The following is a 24,081-nucleotide window of genomic DNA, read 5'->3' on the forward strand; positions in this document are numbered from 1 at the left end:
AGATGAGACCAAGAGTCTGGTGATGTCTATGGGTCACAGACTCACTGCTGTGATTGTGTGCAAGGGATCTGCAACTAAATAATAGCTTTTAATCTTTTATATCCGACTTATGTTCAACTGTCCCAATACTTATGCTCACATCAATGAGTGGGATGAACTCTAAAAGTGCTGTTCTTTTTATTTGGTAAAACATATATGTGTTGAAACGGCTAATAATAAAATGTGACATTCTGTAGTTTTGTCTCATATTCATCTTTTAATCATATTTGCAAATGTCTCGACCCCACAGCCAACAGAGCAATTTTGTCTTTACTGTTCCAATACTTATGGAGCGCACTGTATATAAAATTCTGAACTAATATATATATATATATATATATATATATATATATATATATATATATATATATGAAATACAAATCTAGTAAAATGCCTTGGTGTGTGGAGAGTGTTACATAATTTTAGAAAACACAATCTCTGATCCCCATGAACACAAACCAGATACAACAGTCATGACAAGCACAAAAAAAAAGACAGAAATTTAGAATCCCTTTATTACAGATAATGTTTAGTTCATTACAATTGTCAGACATTTATTTAGGACAAAGATGTGCAAAGGTTTAGTATGGCCGCATAGAACATCCAATCTCAGCCTAAAACTCTCTCTGCCTGTCAGCTAGTAAACCCGTGACCAGAAAAACAGAGGGGACTCCTCTAAAATATAGTAAAAAAGCAGAATTTTGAGTGGTTAGAGATGACAGAGTTATTCTGCAAGTGCATTTGACAAGAAGCGGAGAAGGTGAGTCATTATTTTAGGGATGAAAATCTGTCTCAGTAACTGCGACCAAACAGCGTGTAGAACTGCGCAAGCTCTTTGCCGCTGACACACATCTGACCGGCTTGCAGGGCCTTCAAGGGCTCGAAGGGTATACACAGACTCTTGGCTCCCATTGAAGGTGCACCAGGCTCCAGGTCTTGATCCCTGAGGAAAAATTCAGGGAAACCGAATGTTAATGGTAACCACATCTCCCAAGAAATTCCCATGAAAAATTTAATTCTTGAGGGATTTAGAGGTCCCTGGAATTGAAATTTAAAAAATGTAGTATCGGGTATCAGAATACTGGTTATCAAGGAATAACAACCCAAAAGCATGGACTGATCTCTTACTTGGCCGTTGTCTTCTTAATCCAGTCCTCACACTCAATGCCTCCACAGAAGGGAATCTGCACAATCTGTGAGAAATTATATGAATTAGGCAAATTTCTAGTTTTGATGAAAAAAAGTGACCAAAACGCTCTGGATCCACATTGTTTACTTACTCTTCCCTGGTCCAGATCTTTCTGGAATTGCTCCATCGTATCAGCCACAACCATGTGTTTGTGCAAATCATCAGAGGCCCTGTGACAAGTTAACAAATCCTAAGTCATTCTGCATCTGATGGAATTGAGCTCTAATGTGGTGATACCAGGTCAGCAGGTGTTTGTACCGTTTAAAGAGGTTGTTCTGGATCTCTTCCAGAAGGTTTAGGATTTTCTTATCAGCGTCAGCCTCTGGCACAGTGAGCTTTTCTCCCGTGTCTCTTCTTACTGCTACAAACTGACCCTGTTTTAAGTCCTTTGGCCCAACCTCCAACCTTATGGGCACACCCTGCATTCAGAAAACAGGAAGTCAGACATAAAGCCTTTGTGTTCTTTGTTATGATTATGCAGCGAGAGAGAACCTCCATACCTTCAGCTCCCAATGATTGAACTTCCAGCCAGGTGAATAATTATCACGCAGGTCTGCCTTGACTCTGATGTCGGCCTTCTGTAGTCTAGAAAGATATTTGGAGCATTGGGCCAACAGAAGCTCTTTCTCTGTTTCTGGGAGAGTGGCTGTGATGCCACAAGGAATGATGACGACCTGCGAATCACAGTGCAAGTTTGAATACAACGCTATGATCCATTATAAACAGGAAGAAGAAATGACGGATCTCCAACGTACCTGTAGACATGCTACTCTGGGTGGCAGCACCAGGCCCATGTTGTCTCCATGAACCATTGTCAGGACTCCGATGGTTCGTGTGGTGATGCCCCAGGAGTTCTGGTAGGCCAGCTGCTTCTCACCTGGTTTCTTAGGGTCCTCAAAGACGATCTCAAACATCCTGGAGAAGTTCTGGCCCAGGTGATGAGATGTGGCACCCTGGGAGAGTGATGAGGAGAGTTTCAGATCTTACTGCAGTAATTTTATGCTGCTACAATAAATGCTAAATGCTAACAAGGTAATGATAAAATGATTGATACAATCAAATGTAACCATCTCTCTGCAGCAGTAGAGGTATGTCTAACTCAAGAGATCTTTTTCATTGTTTTTCTAAGTGTGCTAGATGTACAACTTTGACCATTACAGTCTGTCATCATGTCATATTCAGAAATGTATAAGCTTTTTAAAATTTCTAATTAAAAAAAATGTAATAAGAAGTAGAATAAGACAAGCAAGAAGAACACAAAAGTGGCTTGTAGGTAAATTTTCAGATCTTTAATGAGGCTCAGAGGTGGCATGAGTGCAATTAAATCCATAAATTCATCTTGAGATTAAGGTTTTAAATATAACATTTTGAACATAGAAATATGAAATGTTTTAAATAACTGAAAATATATGTTAAAAATGCAACTCAATCTGCCAGCAGGTGGCAGAAAGTCACTGATCTGATCACTGAATCATTCATTCAGTTGATTCGTTCGATCATCTGATTCATTCAGGAATGAAGCAAGTGACTGTTTATGAACAGGTAATCATGAATCGCTGACTCACTAGATTTGTTCAAAAACGCACTTTCAAAAAAAACAATACGAATAAAATAGAGTAGTAATTGAATGGAATAGGTAATTGCCATAAATCTTCCAATTTGATATTATAACGATATTTAGCTGCCGTTTCAATATGTATTTCAATTATCTTTCGTTTATTGTAATACATTTAATATTTTATACATTTTAATGATGTCCTGAATGTTGATTTTTTGCTTTACAACTTGAAAATATTTATGTAAAAAAAAAAAAAAAAGTAATTATAAAAGCGCTGTTTAAAATAATACACAGATTGTAATTGTAATACAATTTAATTATTTTGTTTAATTGTATGTAATACAATTTAATTGTAATACAATTAATATTAATTTAAAACTTCAATTAATACTAATTTAAAAGTGTTTTTCAAATTCAGTGTTTCCGCTACATTCATTCAAGCTGCAGCCATGGTGGGGATGATTTTTGGTGTGGTGGCCATTTCTAAATAAATATTTAAACATAGTTCACCCAAAAATAAAAATTGACAAAAAAAATTCAACTCACTCCTGATTGACAAAAATAGTATTTTTGTTTTCTTTGCGCACAAAGAGTATTCTCGTAGCTTCATAAAATGATGGTTGAGCCCCTGATGTCACATGGACTATTTTAACAATGTCTTTAATACGTTTCTAGGAACGACATGAGTAATTAATAACATAATTTAGATTTTTGGGTGAACTATCCCTTTAAAGTAGTTAAACAGACCAAACAAAGATTGTAAATTAAGAGTATCTGGAGGTTTTGCAAATTAAAGGCTAACCTGAATAGCTCTGCCGCTTGCTGAGATGTAAGCCTCCACAGTGGTGGTGTAGTCTCCTCCTGCAAACTTCTCCTTCTCTGTTTTCCTGCCCTTGACCACAGGGATGGCCATCAGCTCCTCGTACACTCGAGCATACAGGTCCAGAATCTGCAGAACCTGCACACATGACAGATGAAAGAGTAAGAGGGTCAGAATTTAGAAACATGGTACAAATTACTTCTGGATCTGCATGTAAATAGTAAACTGTGAGCGAGGTGTGGCAGATCACATCTTACCTCCTCTACGGCTTCCTCTTTGGTGGCAAACGCCGTGTGTCCCTCCTGCCAAAGGAACTCTCTGGTCCTCAGGAAGGGCTGGGGGTGTTTGAACTCCCAACGCTGAGAAAAGCAAAAAGTGGAGTGAAGACACAGCCCTTAATTTATATTTGTTTGCAAAACTGTACGACTGAGGTTGAAACTGACCACGACGTTGCACCACTGGTTGAGTTTGATTGGCAGGTCTCTGTGTGACTGAACCCACTTGGCATAGGCAGGATACATGACTGCATTAATGAAAGAAGGGGTTGAATGAATTATTAAATAAATAATAAAAAGATGATAATACAGTCCATGTAAGATACAGTTGCAGTTGCTCACCTGTCTCACTAGTGGGACGCACAGCAATGGGCTCTGCCAGCTCTGTCTTTCCTGATCTTGTCACCCAAGCAACCTTAAAGACATTTGCAGATAAAACACACAAATCTGAGTTGAAGTTCCATACACTGATAAGCCCAAATATTACATTATACTGCATGATCCACCATAATATCTCACTCCAATTATCCATTATATACACATATATATATATAAACATTTAATCAAAAATGCTGTAAAGACAATAATATTGTGAAATATCATAATTTAAAATAACTGTTTTCTATTGTAAGATATTTTAAAATCATTCTAATAGCAAGATTTGATATTCAAATAAAACATTTTTATTATCAGTATTTAAAAAATTGTGCTGCTTATTTGTTTGTGAAAATGTGATACTTTTCCATTTTAAATGTCTTTGCAGTCATTTTTAAATCAACTTATATATTCGTTATTAATATTATTTAGCAAGGATGCAATAAGTACTATATCAGACCTATGTGCCCTCTAGAAGATTGCATTCTGCAAGTGAACAACGCATTATTGTGCCATCCCATAGAGGCACAGAATCACTTTCACAGACTTTTTCATTAACTGTTCCCTCATGGTGGAATGACCTAAATGGCTAAAAACACATCTTTTCCATCTTTATTTGACCCTCTAACTCTAGCACTCTCTATTCTAATTCTATTTTATCTATCTGTCTTTTTATAATAATAATAAAAAAAAAACCTACACACTTGACCCCCTATCAATTGCATATTTATTCTCTAACTGCTAGCTTCTCTCGAAAAACTAACACTAGCTTTTTTTGTATATTCGTTTTACTCGTTTTACAAAAAATAAATCTTGCTACGTGTACTGCATTAGGACTACTAACCGAGACTTGTCATAACACTTGCATGTTGTTGCTCTTTTGTTGGTTTTGATTCCTTCTATTGTCCTCATTTGGAAGTCGCTTTGGATAAAAGCGTCTGCTAAATGACTAAATGTAAATGTAAACGTAATAAGTATTAAATGTTGCTCATATCCTTTCATTCCTTTATTTCCATCTCCTCACCTCTGGAGCAAAATCTGCAATGTGAGTCTTCTCTTTCTCCAGGGCAGCCTGGGAGACAAACATGGGGAAGTAGCAGTTCTCCACACCCAGCTTCTTGATCTCCCGGTCAAAGAATTCTTTGATTGCCTCCCAGATAGCATAAGACCAGGGCCTCAACACGTAACAGCCACTGACGTCGTAATACTCGATCATCTCAGCCTTGGTGATCACCTGAAAATAGCAAAAACTATTATTTTAGTAAAAAACAAAAAGGTTCACCTACAGCTTACAAAATTATGTGTACAAAGTGTACCTGTGAGTACCAATCAGCCAGGTTTTCCTCTTTCTTTGCCTCTAGTCCCAGCCTACATTTGAGAAACAAAGCAAGTAAATGAGTTTACTGTTCCTGCTTGCAAATGCCACATTCCCTTAAAGTATTTCAGTGAAGTGTTCATAAACACAGCTTAAAGTCTAAAAAAAAAGACATTCAGACAGAACAGACTGTGCTTAGGGTTTAGTCTTGGAGGACGAAACCAGTTGTGGCAGTACTAAAAAAAACGGCAAAACTTTCTCAAGTCTCCATTCAAATAGTTATCAACATCTTGTGGAACGACATAAAGGGTATCTGACAGCTCAGTGTTGTGATTTTGTCTTTCACCGTGTCTGTTTCTTTGGCCCCTGGCCGTCTCCAGCTCCTCCTGCTCCAGAGTCTTGACTTTGTTGAGGTTTCTCTCCTCCTTTCTGCTGTTTACGTCCTCCTCCTCCTCCTCCTCCTCCCTGCTTCTCAGACTTGTTCTCCCGCTCCTTACGGCTCTTATCTTCTCCTCCCGTGTTCCCTGAGGTTCCTGGAGTAGTCACAGGCTTGTGCTCCTCTCCAGTGAGGGCTTTATACTGACCCTTCAGTTCAAGCAGAGTCTTCACTGCTTTATCAACTTGCTCCTAAAAACAGATTAGAATCACATGAGCACAAAAATAAAGCCACATTAATAATTACATATTGCAAACAGATGCAAACCAACCTTGGGAGCTTTCTCCGCTTTAAGCCGTCTCACTTGCTCCCCCTGCTGGGCTATGTCTGCAAACAGTGCTTGAGCCTGAGGGGAGGAGCTGGATTGAGGCTGGGAGGAGCTAGATTGGGATGGGGCAGGGCTGGATTGTACAGAGGCGGGGCCTGAGGATGGAGGCACGCCTGGTTTGTACTCTTGTCCAGTTTGCTGCTTGTACTCGGCTTTAAGACTCAGCAACTCCTTCACTGCAGCATCTATCTGATCCTGTAAAAATATGAGTAATTGTTGAATACAATCGCTTTAAACGCAGATACTTAAAAATTCTGAGCAAAACTGAAATAAGTCAAAACCTTGGGTGCCTTTTCTGTTTTCAATTTCCTCACAAGGTCTCCTTGTTGAGAGACAAGATCGTAAATAGCCTTAGGAGAGCTGTCAGAGGAGTCAGATACAGCAGGGGTGGTGGCGGCAGGCTGAGCTGGAGCTGATGGAGCAGCTCCAGTGGGGGGAACTCCGGGTTTGTATTCCTGCCCTGACACCTGCTTATATTCTGCCTTCAGAGCCAAAAGCTGCTTTATTGCTGCATCAACCTGGTCCTGGGGAGAAAAGAAAAAAAATCATGCTGCTTTACTAGGTGTGCGCGATACTGACAAAAAATAATGTCGAAATTTTCTGCGATTTTATCGATAACGATAATTAGACAATATTTTGCTGAGTGTGTTATTGTGCTGGTATTACAATGATATTCTTCATATTTTGTGTGGTGGTCAGTTCACACTGATAGAAATTAATCTTTTCCAATAAGTTTAAGTTGATTTTTACATTTTATGGCCATTTTTACCTTTATAAAGCCATTTTTTTGTAAAGGTGTCTATTATCTTTTGAGTCAAATTCTTACATTTAATCAGTGAATTATGAAATCAGTTTCAACACAATTCATCTTTGCATTGCAGAGGAAACACAGCTGCATCTGAAGTGGCATTTCGATGTTTTTACACACTGTTTAATGCAGGACATGAATGCAGTTAACCTGCAATTACAAATGCATAAATAACTTTTTGATATATTAAACAAATTGTTGAACACTAATATTTGAAATTATTTAAATAATAAATTAAAACCGCCAGTAGGTGGCAGCACAGTTAATAAGTGAGTGATTGTGATTGAACCGAATCATTCAAACGGGTGATTCATTCAGGAACGAAAGACCATCATGTTGCTCAGAGCGTTGTGGCTCTGTTTGGAATTATTTTTGTTGACGAAAGAGCGCAAAAACTGGAAATACGCTAAACTATTGTTTATTGAACTGTTGTAAAAATAAAAATAAAAATCATCACCATATTTGTAATCATTAATTTTTTTGGGAAAAAAAAACAGCACACTTCATGTGAAATTAACTATATGAAATGGTATAAATGTATACATTTTCTGCCCCCATGTCTTAAATTTGGGATCAGTCTAAATGGATTTTAATAGACTGACAAATGCAGTGAAAGAACACACTCTAAATGCGTACGCGCGCTAGTCTCTAGACTTCACGTAATGTATGTGCAATCTGTAGGGGTGTTTTGAAAGTTTTTTGCAAAATACTCAATGTTAAATCTCACATCACTAAAATAACAATTACGATATTATCACAGCCGATATATATTGCACACCCCTATGCTTTACTAACAATTACACACTGTTTCCTGGAATCAGCACAGCAAAATATTTGTGACTATTATTTATAACTTTTTTGATAATAACACTAGTCATCATATAGAATAAGTTATATTTTAAGAATTATAATATTATGTCAATGGAAAAGAAATGGTCTCACTTTTGGTGCTTTCTCTGATTTCAGCTTTCTGACCAGCTCCCCTTGATCGGACACACGTCCATATATGGCAGCAGGGGAGAAGTCAGATGAAGGGGTGGATTGTGGGGGAGATGCTGTGGGAGGAGCCATGCCTGGTTTGTAGTCTTGACCAGTGAGCTGTTTAAACTCAGCTTTGAGAGCCAAGAGCTGTTTTATTGCAGCATCAACTTGCTCCTGTAAAATGAGGAAGACATGTTCAGTTTCACTATTTACCACAGTTATAGGCAGACATGACGTCTGATGTCATGATGCCCTGCTATACTACTTATACCTTTTAAAGGTGCAGACACATTTACAGATGCTCTGCAAAATAGCGTGGCAAAATCAATCACTTCAATAGGAAACTGTGTGATCAAAAGTTTTTTGTGAGGGCGAAAAAGTTCCCCACACTGATTTCACTTGTTCAAGTTTGTCACAAAAATTCCTGATGAAGAGAAAGCAGCTTGCTTTGAAAGTTACTTCTATGTGACACTACAAAGAAGATGCTAGACTATTAAACAGACAGCTCACCCAAAAATAAAATTCTGTTGTTCCAAACCTGTATGAATTTCTTTCTTCTGCTGAACAAAAATTAAGATATTTTGAAAAATGCTGGTAACCAAACAATTGCTGGTCCCCACTGACTTCCATAGTATTTTTATTTTTCCAAACTATGGAAGAAAGTGAGGGCCAACAACTATTTGGTTACCAATATTCTTCAAAATATTTTGTGTTCTAAAGAAGGAGGAAACTGATACAAAATTGGAACAACTTTAGGGTTGTAACTGCCACTTTAGGCTATAGCCTTTTTTGGCCGCAATAATTTTGAGAATGTATCCACACCTTAAGACAGCATCCCGATGAAGCAGACTGAAAATGCTTAGAATGCAGAAGTGTGGCTAGAAAATACTGTCTAGGTAGACAGATTGCAACAGCAATGGAAACAGACCTTGGGTGCTTTTTCAGCCTTCAGTTTTCTGACCACCTCTCCCTGCTCAGCAACACGAGTGAATGGACAACCGGTGGAGGCAGGGCTTGGACTTCCTGCTGCAGGGGTGGGGGCGGAGCTCTTCGGTGCTGGGGCAGATGTAGGTGGAGCTATGCCAGGTTTGTAATCCTGTCCGGTCAGTTGTTTAAACTCAGATTTCAAAGCCAAGAGCTGCTTTATAGCAGCGTCCACTTGTTCTTTAGGGGCCTTGTCTGCTTTGAGCTGCCTGACCAGGTCTCCCTGAGCTGCAATGCTGGAGAATAAGGCGGAAGAGTCTCCTGGTGCAGCTGGCGCTGGGCTGGAGACAGGAGCCTGTTTGGCTTTGCTCAAAGAAACAGGCTCTGCCTTCACCTGAACAATATGAATAGAGTGATCATTTTCTTCAAAATTTGAAAGTAATTAAGAGAATGAATAGATGATCCAATTTTGTGCTCACAGGTTTAGCAGCTGTCTGGCTCTTGCTCTTGTCCTTGGAGCCAGCAGTGGGCATCTCTTTTGTGTGTCCGTCTGGGATGTAGAGCAGGACACATGGACTCTCCTTGCAGCTGTGAGGGCTAAACAAAGAGGTCAAAATTATAAACTGAACACAAAACCAGACAGTTAAAACAGTTTATTATTCATAAGACTGTGTGTTGAATGGATTAGAGGTGTAACCTGATTGGCTCATAAGGCTGATCACAGATGTAGAAACCCCGTCTCTGCAGCTGTATGATGTCACCTTTCTTCAAGTCTTTCAGGCAAGGGTCTCCTAACATCATCTCCTCTATCTGGAAACAAAGTATTCACGTTAATACACATCAACATTAAAACAATATATGCACAAGTGTTTAGAAATTAATACTTCTTATTTTTCATTGTTCTTCTACTCAAAGAATTCTAAAAATATATTATGGTTTCCACAAAAATATCAAGCATCACAACTGTTTTTAACATCGATTATAATAATAAATTATCTTGAGCACCAAATCAGCATATTAAAATAGTTTCTGAAGGATCATGTGACACTAAAGTCTGGAGTAATAAATTAATTTTAAATATATTAAAAGAGAAATCAGAAAAAAAAAACATCACAAATTTTCTACTGTATTTCTGGCCAAATAAATGTAGCCTTGGTGAGCATAAGCTACTTCTGAATGGTATTGTATTTTTGCACTTACTAGTGTCATGTAGTGCCATTCATTTATGTTATGCAAATCAAGTGTGTAATTATGATGAACACAGTTAGGCTCGCTCATATAATTCTGTCTATTCATCACATTGCAAAAAGCCATTTATGTATTTATTTTGCACAAAAGGAGCCCAGAACAGAACTGAGTGTGAAAGAATGAGATTTATGTGCATGTGTTACCACAGAAACACAGACAACACCCAAACAGACTTGAGTACCACACCTTGCTGTTCTTGTTGATATAAGCCTTGAAATCGTCATCCTTGCCCAAAACCGGTTTGGTAATGAGGTGATGGTAGTTGACACAGACAGTGGGCACAAATGGAGCACGGCTAGACTCAGCGAGCCATGTGATCTTAGTGGTCTTCTTATAATCAGTGTTCTCCAGGTTCAGGCGACCATCTAGTGACGTGACCGCTCCACTGGCATCCCTGCAGACACCAAGACAAAATTTAATCAAAAGTTTGGGATCAGCATTTTTTAAAAATACCTTTATACAGCAACGACACAATAAAACTGAGCTAAAATTAGGGCTGAACGATTTTGTAAAATCTAATTGCTTTTGGACCAATATTGCGATTTAATATGCAATTATTTTTTAAAGCTCTTTATGTTCTGTATTATTCAACAAAGACAAGCAATAAATCATTGTATAGTATGACCAACACAATATTAGATAGATTAAATATAAATGTTCTTTTCTGTAGGCCAGGCCTATATGTTACGATGAAATTAGGTGATGCATGAATTGATATGAATGATATTTTTATTTAACAACTACAATCACAGTAGTACATTGACTGATTTATTGAACTTCCAGCCTTGTAAGCATGTAATAATTATGACAACATACAGCACTGACAAATAAGTAGATTGCAGAAATATAAAAACAAATCTGTTGCTTTACCACACTCAGTATTTAGGTAATTCAAAGTCACTGTAATAAACATAATGTAAACATGTGGATTGCACATTACACTGTCTGTAAACTTTAGACAGACTTTAAATAAATAAGAGGTAAAATATAAAAATATATTACCTTATTACATAGCCTATATTATCTTAACCTCTTAAGATCCGAGAAAAAAGTTTTAGGAAAAAAATATTTTTTTTCATGTCTTTAAATTGTTTAGAGCATTTAGAATAATGCAAAAATATATATATATATTTCCATTTATTTCATTATTTTCATTCCAAGTTATGCCATGTTCTCATTAGAGGACATCGGGACTCAGTTTCTTTAAAAATTAAAAAGACATGAATGAACATGCATAGGCAAAAACAATAGATTTTTTACATAAACGATACATTTTAAGTTTATAAGATTTTTAAAATTTTTTAACCAAACTTTGTAAAAAAGATGATTCTTAACTATGTTATAACAGTATGATTCGATATACCTTTTTTCTTTCTGCAAAATGTGTAAAATGTCCATTCTCATTATCTAAACTAATTTGCATATTAATGTGTTTTTGAGGCAACATATAATGAAAAGTGTAATAATGGGAGTAATAATTGACAAGATTTTCATAATAATATGTAATATTTCATAGAATATTGAAATATAATATCTTTCCCTATTAATTTGTTGTATCTCCCAAAATGCGTAATAAACATGCTTTTAGTCCCGGTGTCCTCATATGAGGACATGTATGAAATCAACGTCCTGATTCATAACAGAAAGTCATATTTTGATTTGAAACCCCATGACATTTTCCTGAGATGTTGATTTAAGAGACACAAAATTGTGTTTCATTCACCTTAATACACATTTAATTCTATGCATGTCTGCTGTAAACATTTTTTGAGAGTTTTACCTGTGAATTTTGGTGATGATGATGTTTCCCCAGTTGATGAAGGTGACGGTCTCACCCTCTGTGAAAGTTTCTGCGTCCCCACCCTCAATAAAGACCTTTGGCCCGTACCACACTGGCTTCATTCCCACATCTGCATTCTGCAGATAGGATGTGACTCACGTAATATGTCTCTCAATGACTGTGACAGTTACTAAAAATATTTTTTATGGCACAGACAAGTTCCTTAGATGTGTGCGATTGCTGTTTTTATTACCTTGGGATGTTTGGCAACCTCTTTCATCTCCTCCTTGGCCTCAGAAATGCAGATTGTAATGACCTGGGAGCTTAGTAGGGCAGTGTATCTTGGGGCTATTGGGTCAATGACCTATACAGGGAGGGCGAGAGAAAGGGGAGAAAATGATTCTTTAGATAAGAGCCCACATAAAACCACCAGCTTCTTCGCTCTCACACTGCTCTGTATGGATCGACAGCTGAAACCGGATGAGTGAGGACAGGTAGAGAAGAGTGAAATGATGAGCAGGGGAAGCCAAACACTGCACCAAACAGACTGTTACAGCCATAGAGGTGCATAATTGATGCCCATGACTGCTTGCAGCCTATATTTCGGTAGGTTTACAACATCAACAGCGTAAGTATTTATTTTCTCTAACTGGGAAATGAGGGAGTTAGCCACCATTAACAGGGTTTCAGAGAGAAATCAAAAGCAAAAGGTTTGAAACATGTCACCGGGAATGCCAAAGCTAAATTAAATTTCAACTGAGCAACATGAAATGTTCTAAATGTATTTTCACTTTCTATAGAATCTGCCAGAAGCTGTATGAGAGGAGGAAATGAGCAATAGCACAAACACAGACACAAGCTGCATATGTGAGGAAGTCAGAAGGGGAAAAAACAAGAAATTTGTGATTTCATAAATGATTTCAAGGTGCATGATTACAGACCAGGCTGTCCAACAGGACATGCATGAGAGACAACCTTGAAATCCTGGATTTCAAGCTATGCTGTGTCATATTCACAGTATGTACTGTATGTAAAATGAACCTTTATTTAATAAATTATGATTCTCAGTGCAGACAGACCTACCGCACTAGTGAGTGAGCTTTTTTTCTGTAAGGTCAATCTTTTGTTTAATGCTAAGACAGCGAAATATTTGTGTTCCACAGAATAAAGAAAATCTTAAGGTTTAGAATGACTAGACGAGATTTTTCATTTTTTGAGCCAAGGACCCATGCCAGAATAAATATTCTGCCAGATGAATATTCTAGCCTTTTGTGAAAGCCATAGATCAGGGAACAGAAAGTTAGAGGGAAACGAGGAACAGACAATGCAGCGGGCAGGGGAAACTTGAGGAAGAGGAACAAGAGGAAGAGGAGTAGGAGTACCTTTTTACAGCTAACTGGCAGCTTGTAAACAGAAGAGTGAGATGCACTTTAATGTAGAGCAGGGGACACAGAGCTCAGAGACAGACAGAACGCAAAGGTTTTCAAAGTGATATCACAATCACCTAAAGCAGGCCACTTTGACCACTTTGTTTTGTCAAGGGAACTCCATTAGAAGAAACTTAAACCAATGGCTATAATGTCTCTGAACAATTTAAGAGGCTTTAGATCCTAGCTACAAAAACAACATTCCTGCTCTTAGACAAATTAGTACCAAGGGTTGATGGTGCTAAATGGATAGTTCAACCAAAAATAAGAACAGTTATGATTTACTAACCCTCATGTCATTCCAAGCCCGCAAATTTTTTTGTTCATTTTTAAAATAATCAAACCTCATTCCTGAACCTCCACTGGAAGTCCATTCCGCCACAACTTTCAAGCTTCAAAAAGTACATAAAGACATTGTCGAAGAAATCCATATGAATGAGCAGTTTAATCCAAGTCTCCTGATGATACACGATCAACTCGTATGACAAAAATATCCAAATTCGGCTTTTACTCACAGATGAACAACACTGATCAACACGCATATGTACAGATCATCAAATATGGTCAACGGAAGTTGTACCGTACTTGTGTGACAAGTAAAAAATAGTGCTGTCAAACGATTAATCGCTTCCAAAATAAAAGTTTTTAATACATAATATGTTTGTACCACTGATCTATAATAGACAACTGGAAAGTGAAGCCGCCTCACCGACATATTGGCATTCCCTACTGTTCCCATACATTCCATTGAATTAATAAAAAAACTGTACAAATTTAATGAGAAAACATCACCTAACTAGTCAGCGTTTTAAAATCTGAAGTATCCCTGTACCTTCTTACAGTGCAAACACCTTAGGCATGTAAACGGTTTTTTTTTTTTAATGTCGGGAATTTCCCCTGCTTATTAAAAAGTTATGTTCATTATAGAGTAGCGAACATCAGATGAACATGATAAACATCAGACGGACAGGGCCTCAACATGTACAGGTACATCTAAAAAAATTTGAATATCGTGAAAAAGGTCAATATTTTTTGTCACTCATTTCAGAAAGTGAAACCCATATATTATATAGATTCATGACACGGAGTAAAATATTTCAAGCCTTTATTTCTTGAAATTTTGATGATTATGGCTTCAGTCCACTTCTTGTGAATCTTGTGAAGTGTTTGAATCAGCTTTGCTTGACAGTATTCTCAAGCTTGTGGTCATCCCTGTTACTTGTGCACCTTTTCCTACCCAATTTCTTCCTACCAGTCAACTTTGCATTTAATATGCTTTGATACAGCACTCCGTAAACAGCCACACTTTTCAGTAATAACTCTCTGTGACTTACCCTCTTTGTGGAGGGCGTCAATGTTCATCTTCTGGATCATTGCCAAGTCAGCAGTCTTCTCCATTATTGTGGTTTCAAAGAACAAGAGATACCCGGAATTTATACTGTATGGATGGCCATTTATTGAAACTCAAATGTAAATATTCTAATATTTTGAGATACTGATTTTTGACTTTCATGAGCTGTAAATTCTAATCATCAAAATTAAAAAAAAACTTTTGAAATGTTTTACTTTACATGTAATGAATCTAAAATATATGAAGGTTTCACTTTTTGAAATAAGTTACAAGAAAAAAAGTAACTTTTTCACGATATTATAATTTTTTGAGATGTACCTGTACACAGTATAACAAATGACAAAGTGCTCATTCTGAAATATGAAGAAAGATTTATGCTTTGTATACACATATAGCCTACCTTCATTCGCCTAATCGCCTTGTACAGTTATTCATTGTAAATTTTGTTATAGTGTTTTTAATCGTACAGTAGGCTAACTTAACTGCAAATATTTCAACAATGATTTTGTTAACAGCATTCGTTTTGAAGCAGGTAATGATTTAAACGGTGGTTAAATAATTTATTAATAGCATACATCACATTTTACATGGAAATGGTAATTCTAGTAAACATGTGCGCGATGTTGGAAAGTCTGAAATAGATGTTGCTCAATGAGGACATTAAAAATATACACATCATAATTTATTCATAGACATAACTGACTACATACAGTAGGGATTTTAAAGACATGAAGCATTCAAGATGATGCATGGTAAGATGATTTTAATTTCAGTACAACATAGTAATATTGTATTATTCATTGTATATTCAAATTAATTTCTGATACTAATACGTTCGTGTTTAATATTTCCTGAATAATTACATAGCCTACATAAAGAAATAGGCTATATTTTGTATTGGATCAGTTTCCTGTGTCGGCAGTGCGCAGTGTAACACCCACCTAAACGATTTAAATATATGCTTATCCTGCCCAAAAAAACACCATAAACACTGCAGATAACATCTGAAGTAAAAATAAATTTACATACACGTAATATAAAAATTAATGCCGTGTGACTGATTTGCTTCAAATTGGGTGATTTTAGGTCAGCGGTTTGCATGTGACTCAATGGTGCTCTCAGCTGGTGGGGAATAGTAAGATGGCGTATCGAACGAACACTTCTGGTGGCTTCACTGCCTGTCGGCAGTTTAGAACACCGTGAGCGATCCAGTCATATATATAGATCAGTGGTTTGTACTGTGTATATTTATTATGTATATATAACTAGGTTTTGTATACATTACGATTATATATATTTATATATTATATAATTTATGATTATGAATATATACATGTATAAACACATGTAAATATTTTCTAAATATATGCTGTATGTGTGTCTTTATATATACACATGATAAATATACACAGTACACACATATATATTATGTAAACAAAAACTTTTATTTTGGATGCGATTAATCGTTTGACATCACCAGTAACATATTTCATGTGAACTGTGTTTGTGTGTTGATCAATGTCTCTGTGAATAAAATGAAATTATTTATGACAAAGTAATTGGGTCTCGATTAAACCACTTGATTCATATTATTTAATCAGATTATTTTTACAATATCTTCAAGAACTTTTTATACATAAAAGTGGAATGGGCTTTCATTGTAGGGGAATAACTTTCTCATGTTTCATTAAAAATATCTGTTTCGAAAAAGAAAAAGTCTTGGGGTTGGGTTTGGAAAGATGCTTTTTCGTACGGTCATTTTTGGGTGAAAAATCCCTTTAAAAGGAATCGCACACCCAAAACTTAAAATGAAAATAATGACAGAATTTTCCAGAAAAGGATGAGAAAATTAATGGTGCCAAACCAAGAAAAGAAGAGAAGGCTGAAGATTGCAGTAATGAGCAGAGTGTTAAAGAGCTCTGGACATGCTTGACGCAAGAAATGAAGTGCAGATGATCCGTGTCAGATGCGGACTTACAAAGATGAGTGCAGCTTTTGAAAGATGATGGTTATATGACTTGAATAAACACGAAAGCACAATTAAAAGCAACACAGAAACAGTGGTTCCTGTTAAATTAAATACATTTTTAAGAAAATAATATCCATTTTTTCTGACTTTAAAAAACAAATAAATGCAAGTGCAATTAGGCAAGTTAGTCACAGAGAATGAGAAAAGTGGGAGAGAAAGAGACGTGCAAATGTAAAAGGGCAAGACGCACTGAGAGGCTGGTGAGCTTGGAGGCTTAAGTCTTGAAAATTAACTTCAAAATAAAGTTTTGCTTGACAGAATATCACTGGGAAAGTGCAGAGATGTTAGCCAGCTGTTCAGTTTAAGGTTTTTAATCTAGTGAATGAATGGGATGACAAGGACCACCTGGAGATCAGGTGCAGCCACGATGAACCCTGGCAAGGTTTTAATATTTACCTTTTTGTTGAATGCCCAGATCTTGTCCCACTCCATATTGACTACAGATCGCGAGCCTCCCTGTGACAGAGAGGAACGGGCAGAAAACAAAAAAAGAATGTGAATCAAACTGAATTTGATTAAATAAACAAACCTGAAGTATAAAGACTGCACATGTGGATAAAACTATAAATTTATCTACTATTTTTTTTTTTTAAATATTAACTAATTTACACAGCAGAAAATATGCATTTTTTAATATAATAATTAATTAAAATGGTTAAACATAACGGTTTATGGTGATATAAAATTGCTGTCAGTACTGTTTATAAAAAGTGTGATTTATGGTGGATTCACTAGTGCCATGCCAAAGAACAGCGCTTACTACGGAAAAATCAGTGAGCAACACAACCTTATTGCATAAGGATTTTGAATTCTGTCCCAAAAGTCATTTTAAAAATGTGAGAAAAACTCATACCTGAGCAGCAATAAATTGTTTGAGTCCCTCGACAGTCATTCCTCTACGTAGCACACCTCTGACTGTTGGGAAACGAGGGTCATCCCTGCAGGAAGGAAAGATAAGGAAAGAGAAGTTTAACCATGTAATCCAAAAAAGCTCTTTTATATAAAGTCAAGACAGCAAATGTGATACAAACCAGCCATCCACATAGCCCTGGTCGACAAACCAAGTGAGCTTCCTCTTGGAGAGCACAGTGTTGTTAAGATTGAGTCGGGCGTACTCCCAGATGTACGGTTTACGCAAACCAAGGGCATTTATTACCCAGTAGAACTGCTCGTCTCTGTCGTGGTACTCAGTGGTACGCAAGGCGTGCGTCACCCCCTCAACACTGTCCACAATGGGGCACGCAAAATCGTATGTGGGATACACTCTGGATGGAGGACGTGAAAAAGAAGAGGAACATCAGCCATCATTGGCATCATTCAGTAGCATGCCACATGTGTGATGTTCACTCACTTGTAAGTGCTGCCGGTGCGAGGATGAGGAGCGTTCTTGCAGCGGAAGAGTGTGGGGTCACGCATGCAGCCGTTGTTGCAATTCATGTCGATCTTTGCTCTCATGCAGCAGGTCTGGCCAAACTCTGTGCCTTTCTTCATCTCCTCCCACATCTGCAGGTTCTTCTCCACAGCTGTTGAGATAGACAACATGTTCAGTACAAATCACATTTCCTGTGATGAAGACAAATAATAAGATCAGTACTGGTGATGCTCACAGTTGTTGCGGTTGCGAGACTCGGCCCTTTGCTCTCTTTCTTGTTTCATGACATCTGGAGGAGTGTCATCTATGTAGGCCTTGCCCTCCTGTAGAAGTTTCTCTCCCATGCGCAGGATGGTGGGAAAGTGATCGCTTGTGTAGGTGAACTGGTCTGGTTTGATCTGCAGCATGGCCACGTCCTCCAAAATGACCTGAACCAAAAGGTGTTAGCTTAGCCAAAGGATAATTGGATACTGTGCATGTTGTAGACATGTATTGAGGCTTCATGCTCATCCCAGAAATGCTGGTTCAAATATGGTTTTCAGTCACAATTAGTGAAAGGAAAACCATTGCTTTCGATTTTTGGAGGTAATGGGTCACTTATAGAGAACAAAGACCATAATTCTGTATGAAAGAGGGCAAAATATCATACCTTCTCAAAGTCCTCTTTCTCCTTCTCAGGGTTGGTATCATCAAAGCGCATGATGAGCTTGCCCTTGAAATTGAGCTGGTAGTGCTGGTTGAGCAGAGCTGCCTTGGCATGACCGATGTGCAGGTATCTGAGGAGTTGTAAAGATAAATTCTTTAAATTACTTCATTCTGGATCAAATAAATGCAGCCTTGGTGAACATAAGAGACTATGTATATGGTGACTGACCTTCATTGTATAGACAAGGCAACTTACCCACTAGCCTCAGGAGGGAAACGCACCACTACTTTTCCCATCTCAGCACCAGGGAGCTCCACAAACTTTCCCAAATCCTGCTTTTTTTCCTTGTCCACAGGCTAAAAACATAGTTTGGGACTAATTAAGAACATAAGGCATGTTCAATGTTCAACATTTTGCCAGGTTAACTTTAATTTTAACTGAAAAAATAATGTCAAACTTTAAAATTCTAACTTTTTTCTCCTTAACAGAACACATGAAACTGCAATAGCCTGTCAGAAAGCCAACTGTATTTACAGAGGTAATATACTCACAGTGCCTTTGATGGCAGAGATCTTGCTGGCCCATTTACTGCCCACTGAACTGAATGGCACCTGAGAGCTCAGGAACGAAAACCACCGGCACAGATGAGGGTAAGAGTTTGGCTTGGCCTGTGACTCACCATTTCCTGTCGATGAAGCACCAAATTGACTTTTGAGAACTATTTATGTTTAAAACTTCTTCTAATTGCTCTTAAACCCAAATGACTGACCTTTGAGAGCAGCCCAGACACAGAGGTCAGCCAGGGTCACACTGCGACCCACCAGGAAGGTTCTCAGTGCCAGAGCTTTATCCAGATCCCCCAGAGCAGAAGAGAGATCTGCCTGAGCACAGAGACGACGGGCACTGAACTCCAGCCAGTGATCAACCTGCAAGTCGTCAAAATAAACCAATGAAATATTTGTCATTTGTTATAGAGCGATAGTGAAAACACAGTAAATGATTCCCAAATCTAACCTCAGTTTGCTCCATCATGTTAGAACCATAGAGTCCCAACGCCGGAACCACTCGTGCAAGATAACGCGCGATGGAGTTGACGTCACTAAACTGCACCTGACTGAAAAAGACACAGAATAGCAGCAATGGGAAATAAGACAGAACGTATATGCATATAAATATGTATACAAGGCCATATACTTACTCAGAGACATGGAGCATGGTGTCCTTGCCCTCCTCCACAGAGAGATTGACACTGCCCTTCACATGTTCAGCAGTCAACAGTGCCCCTGCAGGCAGAGAGGTGAATTACAGAGAAAAATGTCAGTGCAAATCTAATACTGTACCTGCTATATGCAAAGTCATGTATGCAAACAACTCTAAAATGAAAACTACATGTTCCTGCATTTGGCCATTTATTTCCAAAACCCTTAATAGTATATTGTACATAATTCACAACTGCAAAAATAACCTTCAACTACTCTGTTGTGTGTACAACTTTGCCTAATGCTTTGGATAAATAAAATGCATGCCAACAAATACTCCTTAAACTGGAGTAACCCAACTGTCACAATAATAAATTAAATAGTGAACTTGGGGCGAGGTCGAGCAAATAAAAGTAAAGAGCCCAACCTAAAATGAAACAAAAAAGATGTGCTTTTATCACACTATGAGATGGCATCGAAACAAAAGCAATCTGCTCAAACTGGTCCATCTAGACTCTATGCTTATTATTTACTTTGCAAACCTTTTATGTGGTTTATCTACTTCAGTGTCTCTGAAGAAACCTTTATGAACATTTACTTTATTTTTAGTCAGCTAAATGTATAAAAGTCAAATTATGCATAGGCCTATATATTTTTGCACTTGTCTAAACAGTCAACCGTTTATATGATGCGTTAAATTCATTCAATTTTGAGATTTTCTAGGGTTTTAAAATTATTAAATTTTTCCTTCAGCATTTAATTCTTTAAAAAAAAAAAAAAGCACATTCCACTTGTTTAAGGCTGTGTTAAATGTTTATTTTGAATTTGATATGATTAAACACAATATATTTGACATTAAATGCATATACTCTGTGTCTATTATTATCTGTATCAACAACATTAACATGAAGGAAATAATAATTTCACATTAACACTTAATTGGATAATATCAATAAGCACTGTTTACAGAATTTATTAATATAGATTTATTGAAATTGAATATACGGAGAAACCTCCATACAGCTTTTACATAAATTGCCTTTTTCTGCTTTATGCATAAATGCAAGTTCTCAGAATTTCATTTAGGATGAAAAATCATAAACATTTGAAACATTTCTGAGTTTTTGACCAAAAAGTTTGCTGTGTTCCCACTGGTTTTGCACACATTAGTAAGCAAAGCCACTTAATTTATCATATGAGCCCATAATAATGATTACACACATATACAAACAAATATATCTGACAAAAGATTTGCATGACAGGTGTGGGCTAAACGGACTCAGATCTTTCAAATGGCTTGCATCAGCCAGTGACATGCTTTCCCAGCACTGGATGGCGCACTTCAATTCATCTGACCAACAATAAATGTCATTCAGCAGCTTTATTAGCATTTTTGTATCTTAAATACATGATGAAACGCCTCTGAAATCAACATAAATCAAAGAAGCTCAAACGCATTCTTCGTTTTTCCCTGTACGTGTCTGCAAATCTTTAAAACTCCGCCATAATCATGAAAACGCACAAAATATACTTCTGATGCCCTTTTACTGAAGCAGTAGCAAACTACTACTACTGTCATCGATGAACAATTAAAGCATTTGAAGTCAATGAAACGGTGGGAAAGGAAGACAGATGATTTTAGATGTGCCACGATGGCACGAGGATACTCTGCATGTCAGTCCATCGAGCTCAGCTGCAACATGCATTGCAGTTTAGAGTAAGTTATATTAAACACATCACAAGTGTACTTACCTAGAGGTGGGTTGCTGCTATTGATAGTCAAGTTTAGTGCCATGTCGTTCTTCCTGGTCTGCTCGGAATGGCCCTGTCACACTTCCAGCATTAAACTACAAGCCACAAAGCTGCTCAGCTCCGCCTGCTGTGAGAGAGAGCAGCGCTAGAATGAGCCGGAAACACTGAACCCTGGAACTATGGTTCCGGACATTTTCCAACGCTGCTGTGTTTATTATAAAGTAGAAAAATCATAAGATACAATATTACAATTATAGGGTAACGTTCTGTAAAATTTTTCAGGCACTTTTCGATTTTATTACATGGGAAATACGCAATGTGTGTGAATGAAGAGTCCTTTTTGTAATACAGGGTTGTAATATATATATATATATATATATATATATATATATATATATATATATATATATATATTTTACAGTCTATTAAATTAAATAATAATAAAAAAAAATCAAATCTTAAATATGATAGGAATGGTCACATTTGTGAGATATACAAATTTGCAATTATGAGAATTTCATGTAAATCAATGTGCTTCCTAAAGGAGGCGCTATAAGCCTTCATAATGCATCGATCGATTTTAAGCTGTCAATAAACTGAAAGCATATGTGTATTTTTATGTAAAGATGTTTTGTAAAAATGTTAATATTTACTGTAAGTATTTGATAAATTTGTGTAGCCAGATTCTACTGATAATTAGCTACAAAACAATGTCAGCCACACACCAATAATTTGATTTCACTTTCACTTTTAGGCACTGGATTGATGCAGCTTTACTTATACAAATGTAATATACCTTATAATTTGAATCACCTACACACTGAGAAATAAATCAATTCCTTATCCTGAAGCCAGATGTTTGACTGCTTTTATTCTAGTGTCAGAAATTATAAGTAAAATTAAATATATAGCTCTGTGTGTGTGTGTGTGTGTGTGTGTGTGTGTGTGTGTGTGAAAAAATCAATTATGATATAACTGTCATATACTATAATAAACATATAAAAAATAATATAATGATAATATATGATAATTTTATGTATATATATGTATATGTATCATGTATATATGTGTGTGTGTATATATATATATGTATATAATGCAATGCAGTATATTGATGATTTAGAGATCAAATCATATTTGATACTTAGCTACATTTTAGCATTTGTTTTGCTTCAGTCCAGTAAATCTTGAAATATAACTGTCAATATAAATACAAAAGTTACATAAATAAATAAATAAAAATAAAAATCAGTATCCACGTTATTTATATTTACTACCTGACCTATTTTTTTTGTTTTTCTAAATGGCCTTTTACTTGCTAAAAAAGTAGGAACTATCACTGTGACTATGAGCAAAGTTTTGATCATGATGTTGATCATGTAGCGGCTCTGAAATATGATCTGAGAGTTTTCAGGTTTTGTTCATAAATAATGTGCAAAGTAACAAATAAGATTCAATATGTTTTGCCGAAAAGCATTCCATCTCCACAACTTTTTTGTTTTTTGGTTACTTTTGTTTTCAGCCTCTATTGATTTTGCCTTAATAGTTATGAAGACATAATGACCCTGAGCTTAGTTTCTAGATACAGCTGACAGAAAACAGCACTCCGTGACGCTGAACCTCTATCCAGCTGATACCATAACTACCTGATTTGTTTTCATCCACGGTCATTAATCTACCTGACAGTGCAATAACTCCTCAGACCAGCTCTCATACTTCTTTCGTCCATCATGACGGATTTGTCTGAGAATTTATGTGGTAAATTGACGTTATTTTCCCATGTTTTTTGGTTAAAGATTAATGAGATAAAGACATAAAGTGCTCTTCATGCAAGTGGGTAAGTCAGTTCCATCAATGAAAGTGTCTCTCCTACACTGTACTTCATTAGAGCCCATCCAGCACATGCTCTACTCCCACCATCAAAGCTCTAACAGGTTGGAAGCACATTTGCATTCACCCCTAATGAGACTCTGGTGGTGATATGCAACATCAGATTTATTTTTTTCCAAAAGCCAGAGACATAAAATCCCAATAATGCCTGATGCCATGGCAGGTAGGCTACAGCACAGACTGATGAAATATGGAAATATGACTTGTTTGTTCAGTCAGGTCTGCAGTCGCAGCTGACATTTTCACACATAAAGCCAGTGTAAGCTTATTAATCTCCTGACTGATTCCATATGTGAAATCATAGAAGCGGTAGAGAGGAAAAAATCCTCTCTGAATTGC

The 24,081-nt window shown here is 36.9% G+C and overlaps 1 protein-coding gene across 1 annotated transcript; it reads right to left on the reverse strand.

Moving 5' to 3' along the window:
* Window positions 1-529: 529 nt before the first annotated feature.
* LOC306886468 (bifunctional glutamate/proline--tRNA ligase-like) lies at window positions 530-22,004 on the reverse strand. The gene is made up of 34 exons (XM_079443580.1): window positions 21,853-22,004; window positions 20,100-20,184; window positions 19,916-20,015; window positions 19,671-19,827; window positions 19,453-19,586; window positions 19,157-19,257; window positions 18,905-19,031; window positions 18,491-18,683; window positions 18,235-18,406; window positions 17,915-18,148; window positions 17,737-17,821; window positions 17,280-17,339; window positions 12,330-12,440; window positions 12,077-12,213; window positions 10,483-10,690; window positions 9,746-9,858; window positions 9,528-9,645; window positions 9,053-9,442; window positions 8,086-8,298; window positions 6,617-6,859; window positions 6,279-6,530; window positions 5,918-6,198; window positions 5,573-5,624; window positions 5,281-5,490; window positions 4,224-4,296; window positions 4,050-4,129; window positions 3,864-3,965; window positions 3,589-3,744; window positions 1,984-2,181; window positions 1,729-1,902; window positions 1,487-1,647; window positions 1,320-1,398; window positions 1,168-1,232; window positions 530-982 (listed from the first exon to the last, which is right to left on the reverse strand). Exons 1-34 carry the CDS (start codon window positions 21,893-21,895, stop codon window positions 832-834), a joined length of 5,058 nt encoding a protein of 1,685 aa, XP_079299706.1. The 5' UTR covers window positions 21,896-22,004; the 3' UTR covers window positions 530-831.
* Between the last annotated feature and the right edge of the window lie 2,077 nt (window positions 22,005-24,081).

Source organism: Barbus barbus, assembly GCF_936440315.1.
Source record: "Barbus barbus genome assembly, chromosome: 20".
NCBI classification, from domain to species: Eukaryota; Metazoa; Chordata; class Actinopteri; order Cypriniformes; family Cyprinidae; genus Barbus; species Barbus barbus.